This window comes from Rhinopithecus bieti, unplaced genomic scaffold (assembly GCF_001698545.2).
Source record: "Rhinopithecus bieti isolate Rb0 unplaced genomic scaffold, ASM169854v2 scaffold_6710, whole genome shotgun sequence".
In the NCBI taxonomy this organism is placed as follows: Eukaryota; Metazoa; Chordata; class Mammalia; order Primates; family Cercopithecidae; genus Rhinopithecus; species Rhinopithecus bieti.
The window spans coordinates 3,130,450-3,153,838 of record NW_016805362.1 but is presented as its reverse complement, the minus strand read 5'-3'; the positions used below and the strand labels follow the sequence as shown (position 1 = coordinate 3,153,838).

At 41.1% G+C, this 23,389-nt stretch overlaps 1 protein-coding gene across 1 annotated transcript in view; it reads left to right on the top strand.

The window, feature by feature from the left end:
- TRA2A (transformer 2 alpha homolog) overlaps window positions 1-21,559 on the top strand; it is a 24,918-nt gene extending 3,359 nt beyond the window's left edge. The window contains exons 2-5 of the mRNA XM_017872295.1: window positions 6,810-6,943; window positions 12,285-12,450; window positions 15,405-15,593; window positions 21,300-21,559. Coding sequence (XP_017727784.1) covers window positions 6,810-6,943; window positions 12,285-12,450; window positions 15,405-15,593; window positions 21,300-21,419 — 609 coding nt within the window. The 3' untranslated portion in view covers window positions 21,420-21,559. The remainder of the gene's footprint in view (window positions 1-6,809; window positions 6,944-12,284; window positions 12,451-15,404; window positions 15,594-21,299) is intronic.
- Window positions 21,560-23,389: the final 1,830 nt, after the last annotated feature.

The following is a 23,389-nucleotide window of genomic DNA, read 5'->3' as shown; positions in this document are numbered from 1 at the left end:
AAAAAAAAAAGCAAACATTTATCTGTACCAATTTGGAATTAAAAGTTTTGTGTGTAAAGATTTTTTGTTAAAGAATAGAAGAAATGGGGGAAGGGTCTTTTTCTGAAATCTGAGAATGATAGGGATGATGACTACTTATTCAAAACCCAGCTCTGTGACTGGGTTGTTTAAAACAAAACAAGGGGCAGTGACTCACGCCTGTAATCCCAGCACTTTGGGAGGCTGAGGTGGGTGGATCACAAGGTCAAGAGATGGAGACCATCCTGGCCAATATGGTGAAATCCCATCTCTACTAAAAATACAAAAATTAGCTGGGCGTGGTGGCGTGTGTCTGTAATCCCAGCTACTCTGGAGGTTGAGGTAGAGAATCATTTGAACCCAGGAGGTGGAGGTTGCAGTGAGCCGAGATCGACCAGTGCACTCCAGCCTGGTGACAGACGAGACTCTGTCTCAAAAAAAAAAAAAACCCAAAACTTTTAAATTGGGCTTAAAATTTGTGTATGAAATTTTAAGATAAATGTGAGAGATGTCAGCATTTTGCTTATTCAGCATCTTTAGCAATTTAATTCCATATATCATCAAATTGACCTTACATAAGGGTAAAGCTTGCTTTCTTATAGTAGGGAGTGTTAACCTAAGAGAGTCTTGGGTTTAATCTGTTTTCCTAAATTTAAATACTATCATTTATCTGATTTTAATGCTTTCAATTGTTCTCCTCCCCCCTTCCATTTAAGCAAAGAATTTGTAAACTTAAAAAAAAATTTAAATCTCGAATTTTTATATTTGAGGTTCTTTCACTGAAGGATGCTGATCTGCTCAATATAAGTAGATGGCAAGATTTTGAAAAGGAGCAGCGCAAGTAATTATACCCACAGTGCATAACTAATTTTACAGTTCTGTCATAGAGGCTTATACTTTGTACCACTCATTAAGTGGAATATAGAACCTTGAGATCTGAAGGAATGTCCAGGGTTTCAAATATTTAGGGATGTGTGGTTTGGAAAACACTTTGTGGGCTTAATTTTGTAAATCCACCAAACTCTAACCTACGATGTAGCATAACAAGTGTGAAATATCATCAATAATCAGTATAGTGGTTTCTTAGAACTTGACTGACAGAAAACTTTCTTTGATAGTATCAGTGGGTGCTCATTCATTAGATAACTAAAAGATGTGTATTCACGTGCTAATGAATTAAAACTGATTGCTATTTGTTCATATATCCTCACAAATTTAGCAAGACAGGCATGGAGATGAAAAAAGATAGTAACAACCAGATGAGGGAAAGATTGTATACACTGAAGAAAAGTTGAGAGAAGAATAATAAAGGGAAATATGGTTTCTCTTCCCTCCTTTTAAGTTACTTGTATATATAGTTATATATAATCCTTCCTGTCCCATGACTTTGACCAAAGATGGAGTGACTAGGCCTGACTAATATGTAGAAGAAAAGTTGCGATTTTTCCTTGAAACCAGGACCCTATCATCTGACTTACCAAGATTCATAAATACTGTATAACACCAGAAGATGAGAACATAGAGAATGCTGTAACAGGTTCTTGGTAGTTTGGGTTTAGTTGCTATTTATTGGCTTTTAATACGGTTAAACCACGTTAGTCCTTATAAACAAACTTGTTTTTTCTACCTTTGAAATTGCCACTTACACATTAGCTTTTTGAACTTTACAGTTGATCATGATATATAAGCTAGGAGACTTATGAACCACATTGAAAATCTGTACAAAATATTGTAAATTTTACAGGTAATTTCACAATTATGGTATGAGTTTAAATTTGATTATGTGTGTGTGTCAGTTACTAAATCATTTAAAAGACTATTCTGAACTTCAGAGAATAAGCAAACGTACAGTATTAGAATATGTTTGAGTCTTTGCAGATAAAGACCACATTGACTTCAGAATGCAGCATATAGGCATGCTGCATTTAAAAGAAGGGAAATTATGTTTAAATTTAACTAATATGAGCAGTCGCTATCTTCTTTTTAAGGGATTTGTTCTAATAGCAGTTATGGTTTAAGGAGAGAATGGCTTTAACTTCATGGGGTCTGTATAAGTATTCTACCATACCCAAGAGGAAGGACGCAGAACTGTTCTTTCTATAGGCTGAGGTTGAGTAAATACAGGTTTTTTATAAGCCTTGAAGAAGTTCTTTAGTAAGTAGTAAGATGAATATTGTAAGGTATTTGGATAATAGGTACATTTCCCTTTGTTTTGGGTACTTGTGATTTTCCTGAATGCACTAGTGTGTATCTCTGGAAATATAGCTCCAATGTCATAAAGCAGCAGGAAAACACATTTTGAGTAAGTTTGTTTTACAAGCTTATACTCATAGACTTGGACTTGAGTAAATTTGGGACTATAAATGGCATAGAATTTGCCCGGCCTTAATGTTAGAGTAAGTTACAGTATAGCACTTAATAGTTTCTTTATTTTAATGGATAGCACATATATATATTGTATTGGAATTTCTTTTTATAGTATGACACAGGCTATATTAAAAGACTGCAATTATTGTTTGCTGTAGGAATTGTTCATGTTCCTCAACAGTATGTACATGTATATAATAACCCTTTTCCTGGTTAAAGAATAGTACGTGGTTATTGTGGTCATTCAGTGTGTAAAATACAACTCTGTTTTAACACAGACAATTCTTGATCAGCTTGTATTGGATACACTATAATACTTTCTTAGTGTTAGTTCCCTCCTTTTAATTTTTGGCCATTTCCTTCAACCAACAGCAGGGGCATCTTGATAATAAAGAATAGTTTAATCAAGCAGGCCGGGTGCGGTAGCTCATGCCTGTAATCCCGGCACTTTGTGAGGCTGAGGCAGGTGGATCACTTGAGATCAGGAGTTCGAGGCCAGCCTGGCCAATGTGGTGAAACCCCGTCTCTACTAAAATAAAATACAAAAGTTAGCCGGGTGCGGTGTCGGGTGCCTGTACTCCCAGCTACCCGGGAGGCTGAGGCAGAATTGCTTCAACTCAGGAGGTGGAGGTTGCAATGAGAAGATTGTGCTATTGCACTCCAGCCTGGGTGACACAGAAAAACCAAACAAGCAAATAAACATCAAAACAAAAACCTGTTTAAGCAGGTTGTGCTGTTAGAAGAACTTTTCTGCCTGGCTTCTGCTTTATAGCGTGTAAGATAGACTGGAGGCCTATTTAAGATTTCTGTTAAAATTCATGATACAAGTTGAGTTATTAATCTGCCCATTTCAACTGGGCAGTGTATTTTTAATGGTTATTGGATGCAGGAGCCAGATTACTGAGGAAATGTAGGATTCCTTGACTGGACAGCTTTAAGAACAAGTAGTCTAGTGAAATAGGGCAGATACCACCCATTCCTAGCAATTTTTTTTTTTGTTTGCAATTTCAATTCATTTTCCAAATTATGGATAGTTTTATGAATTTCTTTGAGAAAAAGTTGAAATTGTTTCATAATGAAGACAAGTCAGGGAGAAAAGGATTAGCCTAGCATTTATCCTCTTTATATAAAGGACTTCTTATAGCCTGATTCCTAATGTAGAGTTCCATGAAAGTGACATTTATTTGGTTACAGCTTTTGAGAAATGTTACTTTATTTCTAAATAATTATATACTTGGCAGTTTATTCTTCCAGTTAAGTTTACTAACAGTGTTACTGACTGATTTGTTAATATAAGTGTGTAAGTTGTTTTTGAAAGTTAAAATGAAGCTGGACGTGGTGGCTCACGCCTGTAATACCAGCACTTTGGGAGGCCAAGGCAGGCAGATCAAGGGGTCAGGAGATCGAGACCAGCCTGGCCAACATAGTGAAACCCTGTCTCTATTAAAAACACAAAAATTAGCTGGGTTGTGGTGGTGCGCACCTGTAATCCGAGCTACCCAGGAGGCTAAGGCAGGAGAATCGCTTGAACCTGGGAGGCAGAGGTTGCAGTGAGCTGAGATCACGTGCCACTGCACTCCATCCTGGGCTACAGAGCGAGACTCCATCTCAAAAAAAAAGAAAAAAAAGTTAAAATCATGGTGACAACTTTGTAGCTAGGAAGAAGAGGACTGTTTTAAACTTAGATGTTTCCATGAAGAAATTTATGCAGACTTGAGATTTCCTCTGAGATAAAGAGAGAGAAGGGCAGACAACAAAGGAGGTTAGGTATTTGTGACACCTTTGATAATAAAAAAACAAAGCTTCTTTTAAAATAAATCTAATGTTGACCGGGCATGGTGGCTCACACCTGTAATCCCAGCACTTTGGGAGGCCGAGGCGGGCCGATAGCCAGAGGTCAGGAGTTTGAGACCAGCCTGGCCAACATGGGAAAACCCCCTCTCTCCTAAAAATACAAAAATTAACTGGGCAAGGTGGTGCATGCCTGTAATTCCAGCTACTCAGGAGCCGGAGGCAGGAGAATCACTTGAACCCAGGAGGTGGAGGTTGCAGTGAGCTTAGATGGCACCACTACACTCCAGCCTGGGTGACAGAATGAGACTCCTCCATCTCAAAAGAAATAAGCTAACGTCTCTTAAAAAGACATTCTGTCATACCGTAATGCTTTGTTGCTACTCCAAAACGGATTTAAAATTTGAATTTTAAGATGTTACTGAATTATCTTGTTTACTTTAATAAAAGGTTTTTATTTCCATCCTAGTAAAATTAAAGGGTTGTAGTGTTTTACAGAGGAAAGCCTCCTTTGTATATATAAGAAGGACAGTAACAGCTTTCGTAGATGGTAATCCAGCTATTGCTATTCAACAGTAGCATAAATGAATGTTATATCATAAGGTCTGTTTTGTAGAAAGGAAAACCAAAAGAGAAGAGGGGAATATGAGATACTCTTATCTGTTTGGTTAATGAACCAGTCTGTGAAACTTAAATTACAAGCAAATTAGCCATGCCTTTTTTCTTTTATAAGATACTGAATATGCTGTTTTCATAGTTTCAGTGACTGAAAAAGCCCAGATTGCTGTGCCTGCTGCAGACATCTGTTCAGTAGTTTAGAGTATCTGAGATGCAGTGAAAGACTTGTAGGTAGCTAAATGGGAAAGGTTGGTATTGAGTGGAAAGGTAGCTGTGTATTTCAGTTTTGATAAATAAGTTTTGACATTAAACTTGAAGCAAAGGAAACATTTTCAGAAAGCTGTTTGAGTTGTGTGATAGTCTTAAGGCATAAATAAATTGGTGTGAAATTACTTCTGTGAAATTGAGATCATTATTTACACTGATAATCAAGGCTTAACTGGACAGAAACCAAGCTATCCTGTTTTGATCATGAGTGCCTTGTATCTGTTATAAAAAAAAAAAAAAAAAAGCTTATGGTCAGTAAGTTATTTTATTTGGAATGCTTTGATTTACATCCAATTTTTTCAGAAACTCATCACTTTTTGGATATAGGATATAGTCACTGAAGGGAGTGCCAGTATACATAAATGCATAAATTATGTAAAAACTGAACAAAACAGGTGGAATCAAAGATAAAGACCATGATATACATTTTGTACCTTCTTGCACATTATGGTATTTCATGGATAATAGAGCATTTTAAAGTGATATGGTTGCAAAAATGTATATATCAGGAATTAATAAGCTAATGGGGAAATTTTAAGACTTTGATGCCTATTAGTTTTTTCAGTATGCTTGTTTGTCTTCAGAACATATTTTAAGTCAGAATGAACAAAGATAGTGGTCGAAGTTGAAAGAAGGTGTAATTTTACTGATTTTTTTCTTTTGGACTTATTTGAACTTTGACATGTGCTATGGGTGAGTTTAGATAGGTGTGTACAAATATTTCAGCCTGGGATGCTTACTCTGACTATATCTTTATTTCTTAGCATAACTTAGTGAAAGCTTGTTTTAAGAATCTTCAGATTATAAAATAGTGAAAATTTAACAGGTGGGCGGAAATTATAGTTGTTAGATTTATGTTTGAATTATTTATATTAAAATTGCTCACATTTTAGGAACTAGAATGAAACATGGGAGGAGGGTGAAGAGTATGGTTAAAAAAACATTTAGAGAAATTTAGTAACTTCTCTGTTAGAAACTAGAGTTTTGAACAATTTTAAAGACTATAAAATTGTTTTTTGTTTTTTGTTTTTTTTTTTAAATTAGTTACTTGCACTTTACCTGCTGGCTTTTCCATTTGGTAGATAACATTCTGAACTCCAGCAGAGTTTTATAATCCCCACGTGCTTAAATATACTAAATGTTCTTTTTCCATTAAGGTTAATGTTCGTGAAGAAATTGAAGAGTTTTTTCCAAGAATGTGGAAGATAAATCAAGATAAAAGAAGGCTAATGAAAAGTATTAAAGATCAGAAAATTAAAATTGAATGGGGGAAAAAATTGAACAGAAGATTGGTCAGATAGAAGCACTTGAATTTTTTTTAAGGCTATTTTGAATTGTTTGAATTGGGGAAGAATACACGAAGTATGAAAAATGAAAAACTCAATGAAGAATGAAGAGAAGTAGAAAGCAAGAGTGAAGTAGAATTAAAAGAATCTGGAAGAATGAATGGGTCCTAGGTTAAGTAAATGTATGGTTTATGTTCCAGTGTCTGTATGATCAAGTTGTAGATGAATTTGCATGATTACTTAGTTAATAGAGAATTGGTGATCTGGTTCAAGTAGGGAATTATTGAGGACAGTTAGCAGTATTAACAATGGGTTATTATTGAGCTGAAATTTTTTCTGGAGGGTGTTGCCTAACCATTTGTTTTTCAGGAGCAATCAATATAAATAATTACGGTACTTTAAATGTTAGGTGTTAGGCATCTACATGACCAGTGCCATTTGTAATACTGTCTTCTTTGTTAGGAGTCTCGCTCTCAGTCAAAATCTCCAGCGGGAACTCCTGCTCGTGTAAAATCGGAGAGCAGGTCAGGATCTCGTAGTCCATCAAGGGTTTCCAAACACTCTGAATCCCATTCTCGATCAAGATCAAAATCCAGGTAAGTGTGTTTAAGATAATACTTAAAATATTCTTCTGGGGTTTTTGAGGACAAAGCGGTTGTTGGCTGCATTTTGTGTGGAAATTTCACAAAAGACTCAAAATGACGAAGTAGTTTTTCTCAGACTGCTCTTTGTAAATGAATACCATATCCCAGACAAAGACTTGGAAGTACGGTTTGAGCCCAGGAGTTCCAGGCTGCATTGACTGCACCACTGTACCACAGCCTGGGTGCCAGGGAGACCCTGTCTCTGAAAAATAAGAAATTAATAATAAAATCATCTCCTAGCCCAGTTAATATATTGGATAGTTGCAGCCAATACAAATTATATGTATATAGCCATTGATTTAAGTGTGTTTGGCATTTGATAATTAGTGTTTGGTTTCTATGCTAACAATATTTGCACAACAAAAAGGTGGTTTTCTACATTGGAGTCTCACATGTAATTTAGTGCAGAGAAAGTTGATGTGTGTATGTTATACTGGTTGGTCAGAAAGATTGAGAAGCATTTTTAGGATTTACATTCCAGCTACATTTTTATCTGAAGATTCTGACTCTATGTCCACAGTAGAGCTCTGGTCAGATGTAATTGGGCAGAAAAGTCCTCAGCTGATTCGGGGTCCCACCACCATGGACAACAGAAACGCCATAGTGAACCGATGCAGAACCAATGTAAAGTTCACTGTCAAATGCCCCAGGTGTACTGAGGTGGGATAAAAAGTTTTAAGACAGGCTGGGCGCAGTGGTGCACTTCTGTAATACCAGCACTTCGGGAGGCCGAGGTGAGTGGATCACTTGAGGTCAGGAGTTTGAGACCAGCCTGGGCTACTTGGTGAAACCCCACCTCTACTGAAAATACAAAAATTAGTTGGGCGTAGTGGCGAGCTACCTGGGAGGCTTAGGCAGGAGAATCGCTTGAACCCAGGATGTGGAGGTTGCAGTGAACCGAGAGATGGCGCCACTGCACTCCACCCTGGGTGACTTTTTTTTTTTTTTTTTTTGAGATGGAATTTTGCTCTTGTTTCCCAGGCTGGAGTGCAACGGTGCGATCTCAGCTCACCGCAACCTCCGCCTCCCAGGTTCAAGCATTTCTCCTGCTTCAGCCTCCCTAGTAGCTGGGATTACAGGCACGTGCCACTACACCCGGCTAATTTTGTATTTTTAGTAGAGATGGTCGGGGGGGGTCTCGAACTCTTGACCTCAGGTGATCTGCCTGCCTCAGCCTCCCAAAGTGCTGGGATTATAGGCTTGAGCCACTGCACCTGGCCGAGACTCTTTCTTCAAAAGAAAAAAAAAAAGGTTTTAAAACAGCCTGACCAGTTAGCTTACTTCATTGTCATTTCTTGGGTGGAGGGATAGATTTTACGTCTTTGAACAGTCTACTTGCAAAGGGGCATGAGACAGAAAAATCAGTTAAAAGGCTGTACTTTTCTTGGGGTTAGCAACCATGCTGTTTTCTGTTACAACAAGGGTCTAGCCCAGTGCTCGATTACTTACTACTCAGTTATTACATTTATTATGTGCAGAATAGCACGGGCTAGAATTTGAGCATAGAAATAGAAAGAAGCATGTTTTTGCCTTAGGGCCTTTGCATTTGTCACCTTCAACCTAGAACATTTTTCTCCTCTCATTTCATTTGATTGTCATCTGAGAACATTGAGTTACTCACATATCCATTATTCTCTTACTCTTAATTTTTTAATGTTATTTGTCACTGTCTAATTAAAAAAAAATAGAGACTCTTGAAGGGTTTTGTTTGTTTTTTGAGATGGAGTCTAGCTGTGTTGCCCAGCCTGCAGTACAGTGGCACGATCTCGGCTCACTGCAGCCTCCACCTCCCGGGTTCAAGCAGTTCTGCCTCAGCCTCCCGAGTAGCTGGGATCACAGGTGCCTGGCTGATTTTTTGTATTTTTAGTAGAGACGGGGTCTCACCATGTTGGCCAGGCTGGTCTCACACTCTTGACCTCAGGTGACCCGCCCACCTTGGCCTCCCAAAGTGTTGGGATTACAGGCGTGAGCCACTGCGCCTGGCTGGAAGAGTTTTATTGTCTCACTTTCATTGCTGTTTAAAAGTAATAATTGATGTTTTAAATTAAGGGTTTTCTTATTTTTTTTTCTTCATTTTAAAATTTGGAACTGTAAATTGGTACTAGCTAAAATAGGAAATATCAACTCTCCTAGCGTTATTATTCACCTATTGTGTTTCATAAGGTCTTCCCTCTAGTTTTATTCCTGTATTCCATATCCTCACTTTGTAAAATCATGCAAAAGTTTTGCTTGATTACTTAACAGAAAATTGGTCATCTGGTTCAAGTAGGGAATTGCTGAGGATAGTTAGCCGTATTAACAATAGGTTATTATTGAGCTGAAAAAAAGTGGAGACTCTTGAAGAGTTTTGTTTTGTTTTGTTTGAGATGGGGCCTTGCTCTGTTGCCCAGGCTGGAGTGCAGTGGTGTGATCTCGGCTCACTGCAGCCTCCACCTCCTGGGTTCATTTTATATGACTGTCATCGCTGCTGGTCTGTGTCAGTTAAGGGTGGGTCGTATGAATAGTAGGTAAGAATTTGTTGAATTAGTTTTTTTTTTAACACGGAGTCTCACTCTGTTGCCAGGCTGGAGTACAGTGGCCTGATCTCAGCTCACTGCAACATCTGCCTCCCGGGTTCAAGTGATTCTCTTGCCTCAGCCTCCTGAGTAGCTGGGATTACAGGCATGCCCAGCTAATTTTTTGTATTTTTAATAGAGACGGGGTTTTATCATGTTGGCCAGGATGGTCTCGATCTCCTGACCTTGTGATCTGCCTGCCTTGGCCTCCCAAAGTGCTGGGATTATAGGCATGAGCCACTGTGCCCTGCCTGTTGGATTAGTCTTACAGGCAAAGAAAGGACTGCAAGCAACTGGGAATTAGAGGAGATGAACTAGAAAAGCAGCGGTAGACAAGTGAGATGTTATAGAAAGTATCAATAAGTAAAGGCTTAGGCTGAGTGTGGTGGCTTATTCCTATAACCCCAGCACTTTGGGAGCACAAGGAGGGGTGGATCACTTGAGGTCAGGAGTTGGAGAGCAGGCTGGCCAACATGTTGAGACTCTGTCTCTACTAAAAATACAAAATATTTGCCAGGTGTGGTGGCACAGGCCTATAGTTCCTCAGGAGGCTGAGGCAGGAGAACCACTGACAATGAGATTCTCTCTCAAGGAAAAAAAAAAAAACATGAAGACTCAGAAATGTTACCAGTTTTGGGCCGGACACGGTGGCTCACACCTGTAGTCCCAGCACTTTGGGAGGCTGAGGTGGGTGGATCACAAGGTCAGGAGTTCGAGACCAACCTGGCCAACATGGTGAAACCCCATCTCTACTAAAAATACAAAAATTAGCCGGGCACGCTGGCAAGTGCCTGTAATCCAGCTACTCAAGAGGCTGAGGCAAGAGAATCACTTGAACCTGGGGGGTGGAGGTTGCAGTGAGCCGAGACGTGCCATTGCAATCCAGCCTGGGTGAAGAAGTGAGACTGTCTCAAAAAAAAAAAAAAAAAGAAAAGTTACAGTTTTGATGGGCATTTAGGTGGTTGTTGAATTAGTTAGCAGATGCTAGATTGCAGCAGGCTAAAGAAGGATCGGAAATGGAAATGATACTTAGCAGTGAGGGGAATGTAGAACTTTATGGGCCAGGCACACTGGCTTAACTGGGGAGGCCGAGGCGGGCAAATTGCTTGAACCCAGGACTTCAAGACCAGCCTGGGCAACATGGCAAAACCCAGAAAAATATAAAAATTAACCAGGCATGGTGGTGCAGCTCTCTGGGAAGCTGAGGTGGGAGAATTTCTTGAGCCCGGGAAAGAGAGGCTGCAGTGAGCTGAGATCACACCACTACACTCCAGCCTGGGCGACAAAGAACTATATGGAGAAAGTAGCAGAAAATCAAAAAGGATTTTGTTTGTTTGTTTGTTTTTTGAGATGGAGTTTCGCTCTTGTTGCCCAGGCTGGAGTGCAGTAGCGCGATCTCGGCTCACTGCAGCGTCCACCTCCCGGGTTCAAGCGATTCTCCAGCCTCAGCCTCCTGAGTAGCTGGGATGACAGGCGCGGGCCACTACGCCCAGCTAATTTTTGTGTTTTTAGTAGAGACGGGGTTTCACCATGTTGGCCAGGATGGTCTCGATCTCTTGACTTCATGATCTGCCTTCCTCAGCCTCCCAAAGTGCTGGGATTACAGGCGTGAGCGTCTGCGCCCAGCCTGTTTTTTTGTTTGTTTGTTTATTGTTTTTGTTTTTAAATAGAGGTGTGGAGTCTTGATGAGTTGCCTGGGCTAGACTTGTCCTCCTGGGCCCAAGTGATTTTTCTTGCTTCATCTTTCATGTAGCTGGGAACATAAGCATACGCCACTGCACTTAACTAAGAATCGAATGATTTTATTTATTTATTTATTTTGAGACGGAGTCTCGCTCTGTCACCATGCTGGAGTGCGGTGGCATGATCTTGGCTCACTCCAACCTCTGCCTCCTGGGTTCAAGCGTTTCTTCTGCCTCAGCCTCCCAAGTAGCTGGAATTACAGGTGCCCACCACCAGGCCTGGCTAATTTTTGTATTTTTAGTAGAGACGAGGTTTCAACATGTTGGCCAGGATGGTCTTGATCTCTTGACCTCGTGATCTACCCGCCTCGGCCTCCCAGAGTGCTGGGATTACAGGCATGAGCCACTGCACCCGGCCAGGATTTTATTTTACAGCAATAGTTGGGTTTTTGTTTTTGTTTTTTGTTGTTTGTTTTTTTTTTTTTGTTTGTTTGTTTGTTTTTTGAGACGTAGTCTCGCTCTGTTGCCTGGGCTGGAGTGCAGTGGCCAGATCTCAGCTCACTGCAAGCTCCACCTCCCAGGTTTATGCCATTCTCCTGTCTCAGCCTCCTGAGTAGCTGGGACTACAGGCGCCCACCACCTTGCCCAGCTAGTTTTTTTGTATTTTTTAGTAGAAACGGGGTTTCACCGTGTTAGCCAGGATGGTCTTGATCTCCTGACCTCGTGATCCGCCCATCTCGGCCTCCCAAAGTGCTGGGATTAGAGGCTTGAGCCACCGCGCCCGGCCCCTTTGTTTTTTGTGTGTTTTTTTTTTTATAAGAAGATGGGGCCTTAACATTTTTGTAAGGTTAGGTGGAAAGGGTGAATGTAGAGGGGCTTGACTGAGAACAGAGTGGAAGATGTAGTGACTTAGGTGAACGGGAGGAAGAATACCCTTTCCTCAGAAACGAGGAGGAAGGACCTCAATAGTTAGGGATGCATGTATACTTCCTTGGAAGAGGGAAGGATGTTAGCCATTTTGTTCCAATATTTTTACCAAATGTATTTCTCTCAAAGGTCGAGGTCAAGGAGGCATTCTCATAGACGTTACACTCGATCCAGATCCCACTCTCACTCTCATAGGAGACGATCTCGAAGTAGATCATACACACCAGAATACCGGCGGCGAAGGAGCCGAAGCCATTCTCCAATGTCTAACCGGAGAAGACATACTGGCAGCAGGGTATGTGGTTTATAAAAGTTAATGACTTATTTTCTCTCTCCTGTGTTTAGTCATGGCGTGTCTTGCTTTTAGGAGAGCTTGGCCATTGTTTAGAAGTGATACTCTGGAAACATCCTTAATAAGCTGCTTTAGCTTTCAAAATAAAGGAAATACCACCATCTTTCATAAGCTTACATGTTTTATGACAAAGAATGCAAAGAGAGTATATTTTCTTTTTTTGAGACAGAGTCTTACTATGTCTCCCAGGCTAGAGTGCAGGGGGGCAATTTCAACTCACTGCAGCCTTAGCCTCCCGAATAGCTGGGATTGCAGGTGTGCGCCGCCACACCCAGCTAATTTTTGTATTTTTAGAGATGGGGTTTCACCATGTTGGCCAGTCTGGGTCTCGAACTCCTGACTTCAGGTGATTCACCTGCCTTGGCCTCCCAAAGTGCTGGGGTTACAGGCGTGAGCTACCGTGCCTGGCTGGGAGTATATTTTTCTTTTCATGACTTTTGAGTAAAAAGGAGATGAAGGCTGGGCGCGGCGGCTCACACCTGTAATTCCTGTTGGGAGGCCGAAGCGGGTGACCTCACTCCTGAGGTCAGGAGTTCGAGACCAGCCTGGCCAACATGGTGAAACCATCTCTGCTAAAAATACAAAATTTAGTCAGGCATGGTGGCTTATGCCTGTAATCCCAACTACTTGAGAGGCTGAGGCTGGAGAATCCCTTGAACCGGAGAAGTGGAGGTTGCAGCAAGCCGAGATTGTGCCACTGCATTCCAGTCTGGCCTAGGCGACAGTGAGACTCTGTCTCAAAAAATAAAGGAGATGATACTTGGGAAGAAATGTGTTCCAAGAATTCAAGTGAAAAGCATAAACTGAGTTGGGAATACTGGGATATGTTCAGAGTTTTATGATGGGGTAAGGGGGTCAAAGAAATACTAAAACTTTTAGTAATCATAGCTAACACTTTTATTCAGTACACTTCAAGCTCTTAATATTTCTGTGAGGCAAGTTATTGAGTCTTGGATGTATGACATTGAAGGACTTTTGGTTTTGGTTTAGTTTTTGCTAACTGGCAGTCTAGATTTCAACCAGGCAGCCGAACTCTGAAGTTTTTAGAGCATGTTTGCATGCTGTGCTATGCTTCTCCCACAGGATACTAACTTAAATTGTGGTGGAGCATGTCATTATTTAATGTTTTGAAATCTGTAAATTTATTTCTAAAATCTGGATTGTGGGAACACTGAAAGAATATCCTTGCTAAAGAATGAAAATGGGCCAGGCATATTGGCTTATGCCTGTAATCCCAACTACTTGGGAGGCTGAGATGAGAGGATTCCCTGAGCCCAAGGAGGCCAAGACTGCAGTGAGCCATAATCGGGCCACTAAACTCCAGCCTAGGCAACAGAGTGAGACCCTGTCTTGGGGGAAAAAAAAAGAGAAAATGGAGGAGAGGGAGTCTAAATCAGCAATTACAGATGAAGTCAGATTAAGTACAAATCTGTAAGGGATGTAAAGCATTTGAATAAACAAAGATGTTATTAAACTTTTTTTTTTGAGATGGAGTTTCGCTCTTGTAAAAAGTAAAGATTCCTCTTCAAAGAGATTTTCCTCCCCATCTAATTAGAAATAAATAATAACTTAGAAGCAAAATTTGTTCAAAGACCTGTGCTAACATTCTTAAATATCTGCTAGGCCGGGTGCGGTGACTCATGCCCATAATCCCAGCACTTTGGGAGGTCAAGTTGGGTGGATCCACCTGAGGTTGGGAGTTCGAGACCAGGCTAAACAGCATGGAGAAACCCCATCTCTACTAAAAAATACAAAATTAGCTGGGGGTGGTAGTGCGTGCCTGTAATGGGTAGTGTATACTGTGAATGGGTGTAGCTGCTTGGGAGACTGAGGTGGAGATTGCGGTGAGCCGAGATCGCACCATTACACTCCAGCCTGGGCAACAAGAGTGAAACTCCGTCTCAAAAAAAAAAAGTACTAGCCGTAATAAAAAAAAAATCAATGTACTTTATGTTCTTAGCTCCCACAATTTAGCCTAAATATTTGCCCTAACATGCTTGTACAGGTCCAAATAAGCATTAGGTCATAGTCTGTTCCTCCTCTTTATTTAAAGGTGTTTTTACCTTTCTCAACATTCCACAAGTTACTTCCTCCTTCCTTTGTTCTCCTGCCTTTGCCTCTTTTAAAAAGTTCTAAGTTACTAGCCAGTCAACACAAATACAGAATGTGAAGTCCCGTTCCAACCAATAAAAAACAGACACAACAGTAAAGTAGACACATCAGATTATAAATGACCCTGTTTCCTTTGTTCAGTGTACTCTTGTGACAAAACTGCTGACAAGTGTACCCTTTCTCCAGAAAATAAAAATGGCCTTACTAAAAAAATGTATGTTCAAGTGCTACTTCTTTACGACACCGAGAAACAAACATTTCTAACACTCTTGTCGCCTAGGCTAGAGTGTGATGGCGTGATCTTGGCTCACTGCAGCCTCCACCTCCAGGATTCAAGCAATTCTCCTGCCTCAGCCTCTGGAGTAGCTGGGATTACAGGCACCGCCAACATGCCCGGCTAATTTTTGTATTTTTAGTAGAGATGGGGTTTCACCATGTTGGCCAGGCTGGTGTCAAACTCCTTACCTCAGGTGATCCATCCACCTCAGCCTCCCAAAGTGCTGGGATTACAAGATTTTTAGGATACATTATGAACGTTGCTGGGCTGGAGAGTAAGAACATTTTAATTCAGGCAATAGACAGAAAGCATATCCCAAAGAAGGCCTTGGGTGTGCTGTGAATTGTAAAATATGGCTCATCTGCTCTAGTTCTCTTAAAATCTTACCTCCAAATTACTAGAAACAATATATTTTTTGTGTATTAGATGAAGTGTTCTAAACAAAGTATTTCTGTTTCTTTAATTTTGATTTTAATTTGGAGTTTTAAATAATATTTTTATTCAATAGGCAAATCCAGATCCCAACACTTGCCTTGGAGTGTTTGGCCTCAGTTTGTACACAACAGAGAGAGATCTTCGTGAAGTATTTTCTCGATATGGACCATTGAGTGGTGTCAATGTGGTTTATGATCAACGAACTGGACGATCTCGAGGATTTGCATTTGTGTATTTTGAGAGAATAGATGACTCAAAGGAGGTAAATTTGTCTTTTATATGCCCAATTATAGTACTGAATTAGTGTGAAAAGTTGATTAACAGACTTTTGTTTCTGTAAACATTGCATCCTTTTTTCTTTCTTTCTTATTTATTTATTTTTTAAGATAGGATCTTGCGGCTGGGTGCGGTGACTCAGGCCTGTAATCCCACCATTTTGGGAGGCCGAGGCGGGCGGATCACGAGGTCAGGAGATCGAGACCATCCTGGCCAACACGGTGAACCCGACTCTCCTAAAAATACAAAAAATTAGCCGGGCGTGGTGGCGCCTGTAGTCCCAGCTACTCAGGAGGCTGAGGCAGGAGAATGGCGTGAACCCAGGAGGCGGAGCTTGCAGTGAGCCGAGATCGCGCCACTGCACTCCAGCCTGGACGACAGAGTGAGACTCTCCAAAAAAAAAAGAGAGAAAGAGAGCCTGATTATTAATAGAACTTCTAGATATATACAAATACATATTTTATTTAATTTAGAAGACAGAAGGTCTAATAAAACTAACAGTATTAAGCTTCAAATTCCTTAAAATGCAATTTTATAAATCAATTACTATCAACTTTTAGTAAAGAGTAAATGAGCCTAGGCCAGGTATAGCAGCTCACATCAGTAATCCTAGCACCTTGGGAGGCCACGGCAGCAGGAACAGTTGAGGCCAGAAGGAGTTCCGAGACCAGCCTGAGCAACACAGCAAGACTCCCAGCGAAAACTTAAAGCAAGCCTACCACTTTCTTTATAACACCTAATATGTTAGAATAGCATTATTTGAAATCATTGACATTGATTAGCGACAGAGCGAGACTCCGTCTCAAAAAAATGAAAGATAGGATCTTGCTGATTTTGCTTTGTTGCCCAGGCTGGAGTGCAGCCTTGACCTCCTGAGCTCAAGCAGTCCACCCACCTCAGCCTCCTGAGTAGCAGGGACTACAAGCGTGGGCCACCATGCCCAGATAATTTCTTATTGTAGAGATGAGGTCTCACTATGTTGCCCAGGCTGATCTCGAACTCCTGGCCTCAAGTGATCCTCCCAAAATGCTGGTTTTACAGGCATGAGCCATCATATGTGGCCTGTTGTGTCCTTTCTAATTTTGACCTGATTCAAACTCTGCCTCTCAGTGTTAACAATTGGAGTGACCACAGTTTCACTTTTTTCAGTTATGCTCTCTGGTATAGGCATATCCTAATTGAAATCTGACTGTGTAAAGTTAATGGAAAAGTTAAAAGTTAATGGAAAAGTATATATGTGTAAGTGTTCTCTTTTGAATAAACCATAAAGATGCTCCAAATAGGTGATTATGTTAACTTTAAAATAATTCTGTGATGTTTAGGTTTGATATGTTTAATTTTGTGTCTATAATGAGGAAGGAACTTTGTTTTTCTGTTCTCTAAATGTTCATGTATCAGTCTGTTCAATAATTGAAAAATACTACATGGAAAGAATTGATAATTTTTTAATGCTACTCTTGTCTAACACAATGAACTAATCAATGTCAATGATTTGAAATAGTGCTATTCTAACATATTAGGTATTATAAAGGAAGTGTTAGGCTTGCTTTAAGTTTTTGCAGGGAGTCTTGCTGTGTCACTTAGGCTGCTCTTGGAACTCCTCCTGGCCTCAACTGTTCCTCCTGCCTTGGCCTCCCAAGGTGCTAGTATTACTGATGGGAGCTGCTATACCTGGCCTAGGCTCGCTTACTCTTTACTGAAAGTTGATAGTAATTGATTTATAAAATTGCATTTTAAGGAATTTGAAGCTTAATACTTTTAGTTTTATTAGACTTTCTGTCTTCTAAATTAAAAAATACATATATTTGTATATATCTAGAAGTTCTATTAATAATCAGGCTTTTTTTTTTTTGTTTGTTTGTTTTTTGTTTTTGAGACAGAGTCTCGCTCTGTCGTCCAGGCTGGAGTGCAGTGGCGCAATCTCGGCTAGTACTTCAGTTTTTAGTCATTTATGTCACAGGCAGTTTAATGCCTTAATTTGTCAGTATTACGACTTTTTTTTTTTTTTACTGTTACATATTTGNGGCTGCTCTTGGAACTCCTCCTGGCCTCAACTGTTCCTCCTGCCTTGGCCTCCCAAGGTGCTAGTATTACTGATGGGAGCTGCTATACCTGGCCTAGGCTCGCTTACTCTTTACTGAAAGTTGATAGTAATTGATTTATAAAATTGCATTTTAAGGAATTTGAAGCTTAATACTTTTAGTTTTATTAGACTTTCTGTCTTCTAAATTAAATAAAATATGTATTTGTATATATCTAGAAGTTCTATTAATAATCAGGCTCTCTTTCTCTCTTTTTTTTTTGGAGAGTCTCGCTCTGTCGTCCAGGCTGGAGTGCAGTGGCGCAATCTCGGCTAGTACTTCAGTTTTTAGTCATTTATGTCACAGGCAGTTTAATGCCTTAATTTGTCAGTATTACGACTTTTTTTTTTTTTTACTGTTACATATTTGTGATTTATATATTCCTTTTCTCAAGAGATAAAGTTATCAATTTGGAAATACTAGGATATCTGAGCTGAAGTAAAAGTTGCAAAGTGCAAGCCAGAACACAGTTTAATTTTTTCTTCTTAAACTATTTTTTAATATGAAACATGTTTATCTCTTGATTCCACCTCTCCCCCTTCCACTTCTGGATAAAGCTATTGGGGCGTAGTGGCTCGCACCTTGTAATCCCAGCATTTGGGGAGGCTGAGGTGGGTGGATCACCTGAGGTCAGGAGTTCAAGACCAGCCTGGTCAACACGGTGAAACCCCATCTCTACTAAAGTACAAAAATTAGCCGGGCATGGTGGCATGTGCCTGTAATCCCAGCTACTCGGGAGGCTGAGGCAGGAGAATTGCTTGAACCTGGGAGGCAGAGGTTGCAGTGAGACAAATTCGTGCCACTTCACTCCAGCCTGGGCAACAGAGCAAGACTCCACTCCATCTCAAAAATAAAAAAAATAAAAAATAAAAAGCTTACATGGCAACTTTAAAGACAGGAGCAGTTACTTAGTGGCAGGTTTAGAAGTTCCTTTTAGTTCACTAGGTGACAATGTGTTACTTAAGGATTGGGTTGACTAGGCTTGACAGCTAAATCGCAGTTTCTCTTTTCAGTTGCCTAGGCTGAATCCTCAGCTAACACAGGCATGTTGTATGGTTTCTTCTCTATGGCTGAGACTGCCTCCAGTCTTTAGGGACAGGCAATCTGAAGTGATTTGATTTTTTTCTTGTTTCTGGTTTTTTTTGTTTTTTTTTTGTTTGTTTGTTTGTTTTTTTTTTTGGAGATGAGGTCTTGCTCTTTGCCCTGTCACCTAGGCTGGAGTGTGATGACACGATCTCAGCTCACTGCAACTTTCACCTCCCAGGCTCAAGTGATCCTCCCACCTCAGCCTCCAGAGTAGCTGGGACAACCCCGGTGCATACCACCATACCTGGCTAATTTTTGTATTTTTCGGTAGAGACAGGGTTTTGCCCCATTGCCCAGGCTAGCCTCAAACTCTGGACCTCAAGTGATCTGCCCTCCTTGACCTCCCCAAAGTGCCAGGATTACAGGCATGAGCCACTTCACTTGGCTGAAGTGATTTTTTATTTTTATTTATTTTTTTTTTTGAGACAATCTCTTGCTGTGTTGCCAGGCTGGAGGGCAGTGGCACAGTCTCGGCTCACTGCAACCTCCGCCTCCCGGGTTCAAGCAATTCTCCTGCCTCAGCCTCCTGAGTAGCTGGGACTACAGGCGCACGCCACCACACCCAGCTAATTTTTGTACTTTTAGTAGAGATGGGGTTTCACCATGTTGGCCAGGATGGTCCCGATCCTGACACCTCATGATCCGTCTATCTTGGCCTCCCAACGTGTTGGGATTACAGGTGTGAGCTATTGTGCCCAGCCTAAAGTGATTTTTAAAATCTTTTTAAAATTTGTATCCCTTATTGACTAACTTCTCCCTGATTCTGAAAATTTCACTGAAGCGTCCAAGTTGTTAGAGTGCATGTGGTGAAGATAATAATATAAGCTCCTCACCCTGTTTTAGTAAGAAGTACTTAGAGATTTTGTGTGTGTTTTTGGAGGCGGTGCTTAGGATGGGATGGGGGGAGATCAACTTTGATTTTTGGAACTTCAAATGGAAAATGTGTTAAATTTTTGCAGCTTTGCTTTTGCAGACATTTATGTGATGTAAGGTTCTTTTTAAAAATTGAACTGGTGTGGTGGCTCATGCTTCTAATCCCAGCACTTTGGCAGGAGGATTACTTGAGCCCAGGAGTTTGAGACCAGCCTGGGGAAACATAGGGAGACTTGGTCTCTACAAATATATATGTGTGTGTGAGAGAATAGGAAAAAAATTGACCCAGAAACAAATAATACTCTAAAGAGTTCTTTTCAAAGAGACATCTCTTGATCTTCAAGAATTAGGCTGTGCAAGGTGGCTCATGCAATTTGGGAGGCTGAGGTGGGAAGGCCACTTGAGGCCATGAGTTAAGAGACCAGCCTGGACAACATATCCAGATCTTGTCTCTACAAAAATAAATGCTTGCAGGCCGGGTGTGGTAGCTTATGCCTGTAATCCCAGCACTTTGGAAGGCTGAGGCGGGCAGATCACGAGGTCAAGAGATTGAGACCATCCTGGCCAACATGGTGAAACCCTGTCTCTACTAAAAATACAAAAAATTAGCTGGGCATGGTGGCGCATGCCTGTAATCCCAGCTACTTGGGAGGCTGAGGCAAGAGAATTGCTTCAACCCAGGAGGCAGAGGCTGCAGTGAGCCGAGGTCACGCCATTGCACTCCAGCCTGTGCAACAAGAGCAAAACTTGTTCTCATAAATAAATAATAAAATGCAGTCCATTGAATGGAATACTGTTTAGACCCCTTCTCTACCAAAAATTTTTGTTTTAATTAGCCAAGTATGGTGGCACAAACCTTGTGGTTCTAGCTACTTAGGAGACTAAGGCTGGAGGATTGCATAAGCCGAGAAGTTTGAGGCCACAGTGAACTATGATCTTGTCACTGCCAGCCTGGGCAACGGAGTGAGACCTTGTCTTTTGTTTTGTTTTGTTTTTTAATGACCTTTAGTTTATAGGGCACTCTTACAGAGAAATATTTGTGGATACATAAAAATTGTGTAGCTTTTATTAGTTTATTATACTTTTATTAGTTCAGTCTCAGTAAAAGGCTGAAAGGCATTACCATAAATTTATTCTTGTCTATTTATATCATCATTTCTTGACTGCTCACTGAGTCTTGTCAGTAGACTGCAAACTAAAGAATAAGATTGGGGGCAGATTATAAAAAGAACCTGTATAAAGCTTAGCAAACCCTTTTTAAATGTTCTGAAGTCAGTCTTTGTAAGTGAAATCGCTGGAGACTAGAAAGTATGAAATGGCAGTCTACCTGGGCAACCTACAAAATTAGCTTGAAAAGACTTCAGTCTCCGCTCGCCTGTTGATCTCATGGAGTGGGGAATGGGAATTGAACCAGAACTGGAAAATTATTTGGGAAAGTTTATTAACTACTCTTTCTGCTGAGTAAATTAAAATGTGTTCTGGACATTGTTGAGGTCTAGAATTGTCTGTACAGTGCCCTGTACAAGCTACATTGCTGTCATTTTCAAAATCAGGAGTTTATTTGGATTACAAATACTTTGTGCTTAATTTTAAGTAATGATTACTTCAAGACTGGTGAATTATACGTGACTTTCTGTGCCTGTTCTTTCTAGGCTATGGAAAGGGCAAATGGAATGGAGCTGGATGGTAGAAGAATTCGGGTGGATTATTCTATCACCAAGAGAGCACACACACCAACACCAGGCATCTACATGGGCAGACCAACTCAGTAAGAGTTCAAGTTTCCTAAATAAGCTAAACTATGAAATCCACCAGAAATATGCGCAAAATTTTGATTCCTCAAAAAAACTTTTTTCCTATAATTAGAATTGATTTTGGCAAGGGTGTGGGTTTGAGACATGGTCTCACTCTGTGACCCAGGCTGGGCTGCTGTGGTGCCATCTCAGCTCACTGCAACCTCTGCTTCCTGGGTCAAGCAGTCCTCCCACCTCAGCCTCCCAAGTAGCTGGGACTACAGGCACGTGCCACCACGCCCAGCTAATTTTTGTATTTTTTATAGAGATGGGGTTTTGCCATGTGGGATTTTGCCTTGTTGCCCAGGCTGGTCTTGAAATCGTGGGCTGAAGTGATCTGCCTGCCTTGGCCTCCCAAAGTGTAGGATTGCAGGTATGAGCCACCATGCCAGGATAGAGTTGAAAGTTAAATACATTGTTTTTTGTGTGTTTCAGAGGTAAGATTTCACTATGTTGTATAGGCTGGTCTTGAACTCCTGGGCTCAAGCAATCCACCTGCCTCAGCCAGTCTTTTTATTTTTACATACATATGTTTGAGCAACAGGATAAATTAAAACTATCAAAAGCGCATCCGGGCTTTTTTCCCCCCTAGCCTGGCTCAGCTCTTTGTACTGTACAAGCAGAAAATTACTGAATACTAGAAAATATCATAAGCTGTTTAAATATTGATTCTCTTTTTGTTCTTATGTGATTTGGGGAGGTCTCTGTGTATAAGACAGATTTTATTGATTTTAGCATTTGTTAAAAATATTAAAAGATGCCGGCCGGGCGCGGTGGCTCAAGCCTGTAATCCCAGCACTTTGGGAGGCCGAGGCAGGCGGATCACAAGGTCAGGAGGTCGAGACCATCCTGGCTAACACAGTGAAACCCCGTCTCCACTTCAAAATACAAAAAATTAGCCGGGCGAGATGGCGGGCGCCTGTAGTCCCAGCTACTCGGGAGGCTGAGGCAGGAGAATGGCGTGGACCCGGGAGGTGGAGCTTGCAGTGAGCTGAGATCCGGCCACTGCACTCCAGCCTGGGCGACAGAGCGAGACTCCGTCTCAAAAAAAAAAAAAAAAAAAAAAAAAGATGCCACAGTAGGCCGGGCACAGTGGCTCAACACCTATAATCCCAGCACTGGGAGGCCAAGGTGGGCGGATGACTTGAGCCCAGGAGTTTATGACCAGCCTGTACAACATGGTGAAATCCCATCTCTTCTTAAAACATACAAAAATTAGCTGGGCATCGTGGCATGCACCTGTAGTCCTAGCTGCTCAGGAGGCTGAGGTAGGAGGATTGCTTCAACCTGGGAAGCAGAGTTTGCAGTGAGCTGAGGTTGCGCCTCATAAGCTAAAGAATAAAATTGGAGGTAGGTTATAAAAAGAACCTGTAGCACCTTGTGAGCAACCTTGGCTCACTGCAACTTCTTCCTGGGCCAGAGCAATCCTCCCACAGCCTCTGAAGTAGCTGGGACTACATGTGCATGCCACCATGCTAATTTTTTTGTTTTAAAGAGAGAAGGACTCTCTTAGAGCGAGAGGTCTCATTACATTGCCTGGGTGGTTCTTGAACACCTGGGCTCAAGGGATTCACCCACCTTGACTTCCCAGAGTGCTGAGATTATAAGCATGAGCCACTGTACCCCATCCTGATGTGTAGTGGCTCACACCTGTAATCCCAGCACTTTGGGAGGCCGAGGCAGGCAGATCACTTGAGGCTGGGAGTTCAAATCCGTCTTGGGTAACATGGCAAAACTCTGCTTCTACTAAAAGAAAAATAGAAAAATTAGCTGGGTGTGGTGGCACACACCTGTAATCCCAGCAACTTGGGAGCTGAGGCACAAGAATCACTTGAACCTGGGAGGCGGAGGTTGCAGTGAGCCTGGGCGACAGAGTGAGGCTCTTTCTAAAATCAAAAACAAAAAACATAAGTAGGGGTTTTGATAATGTTTTTAAATATACAACCCTC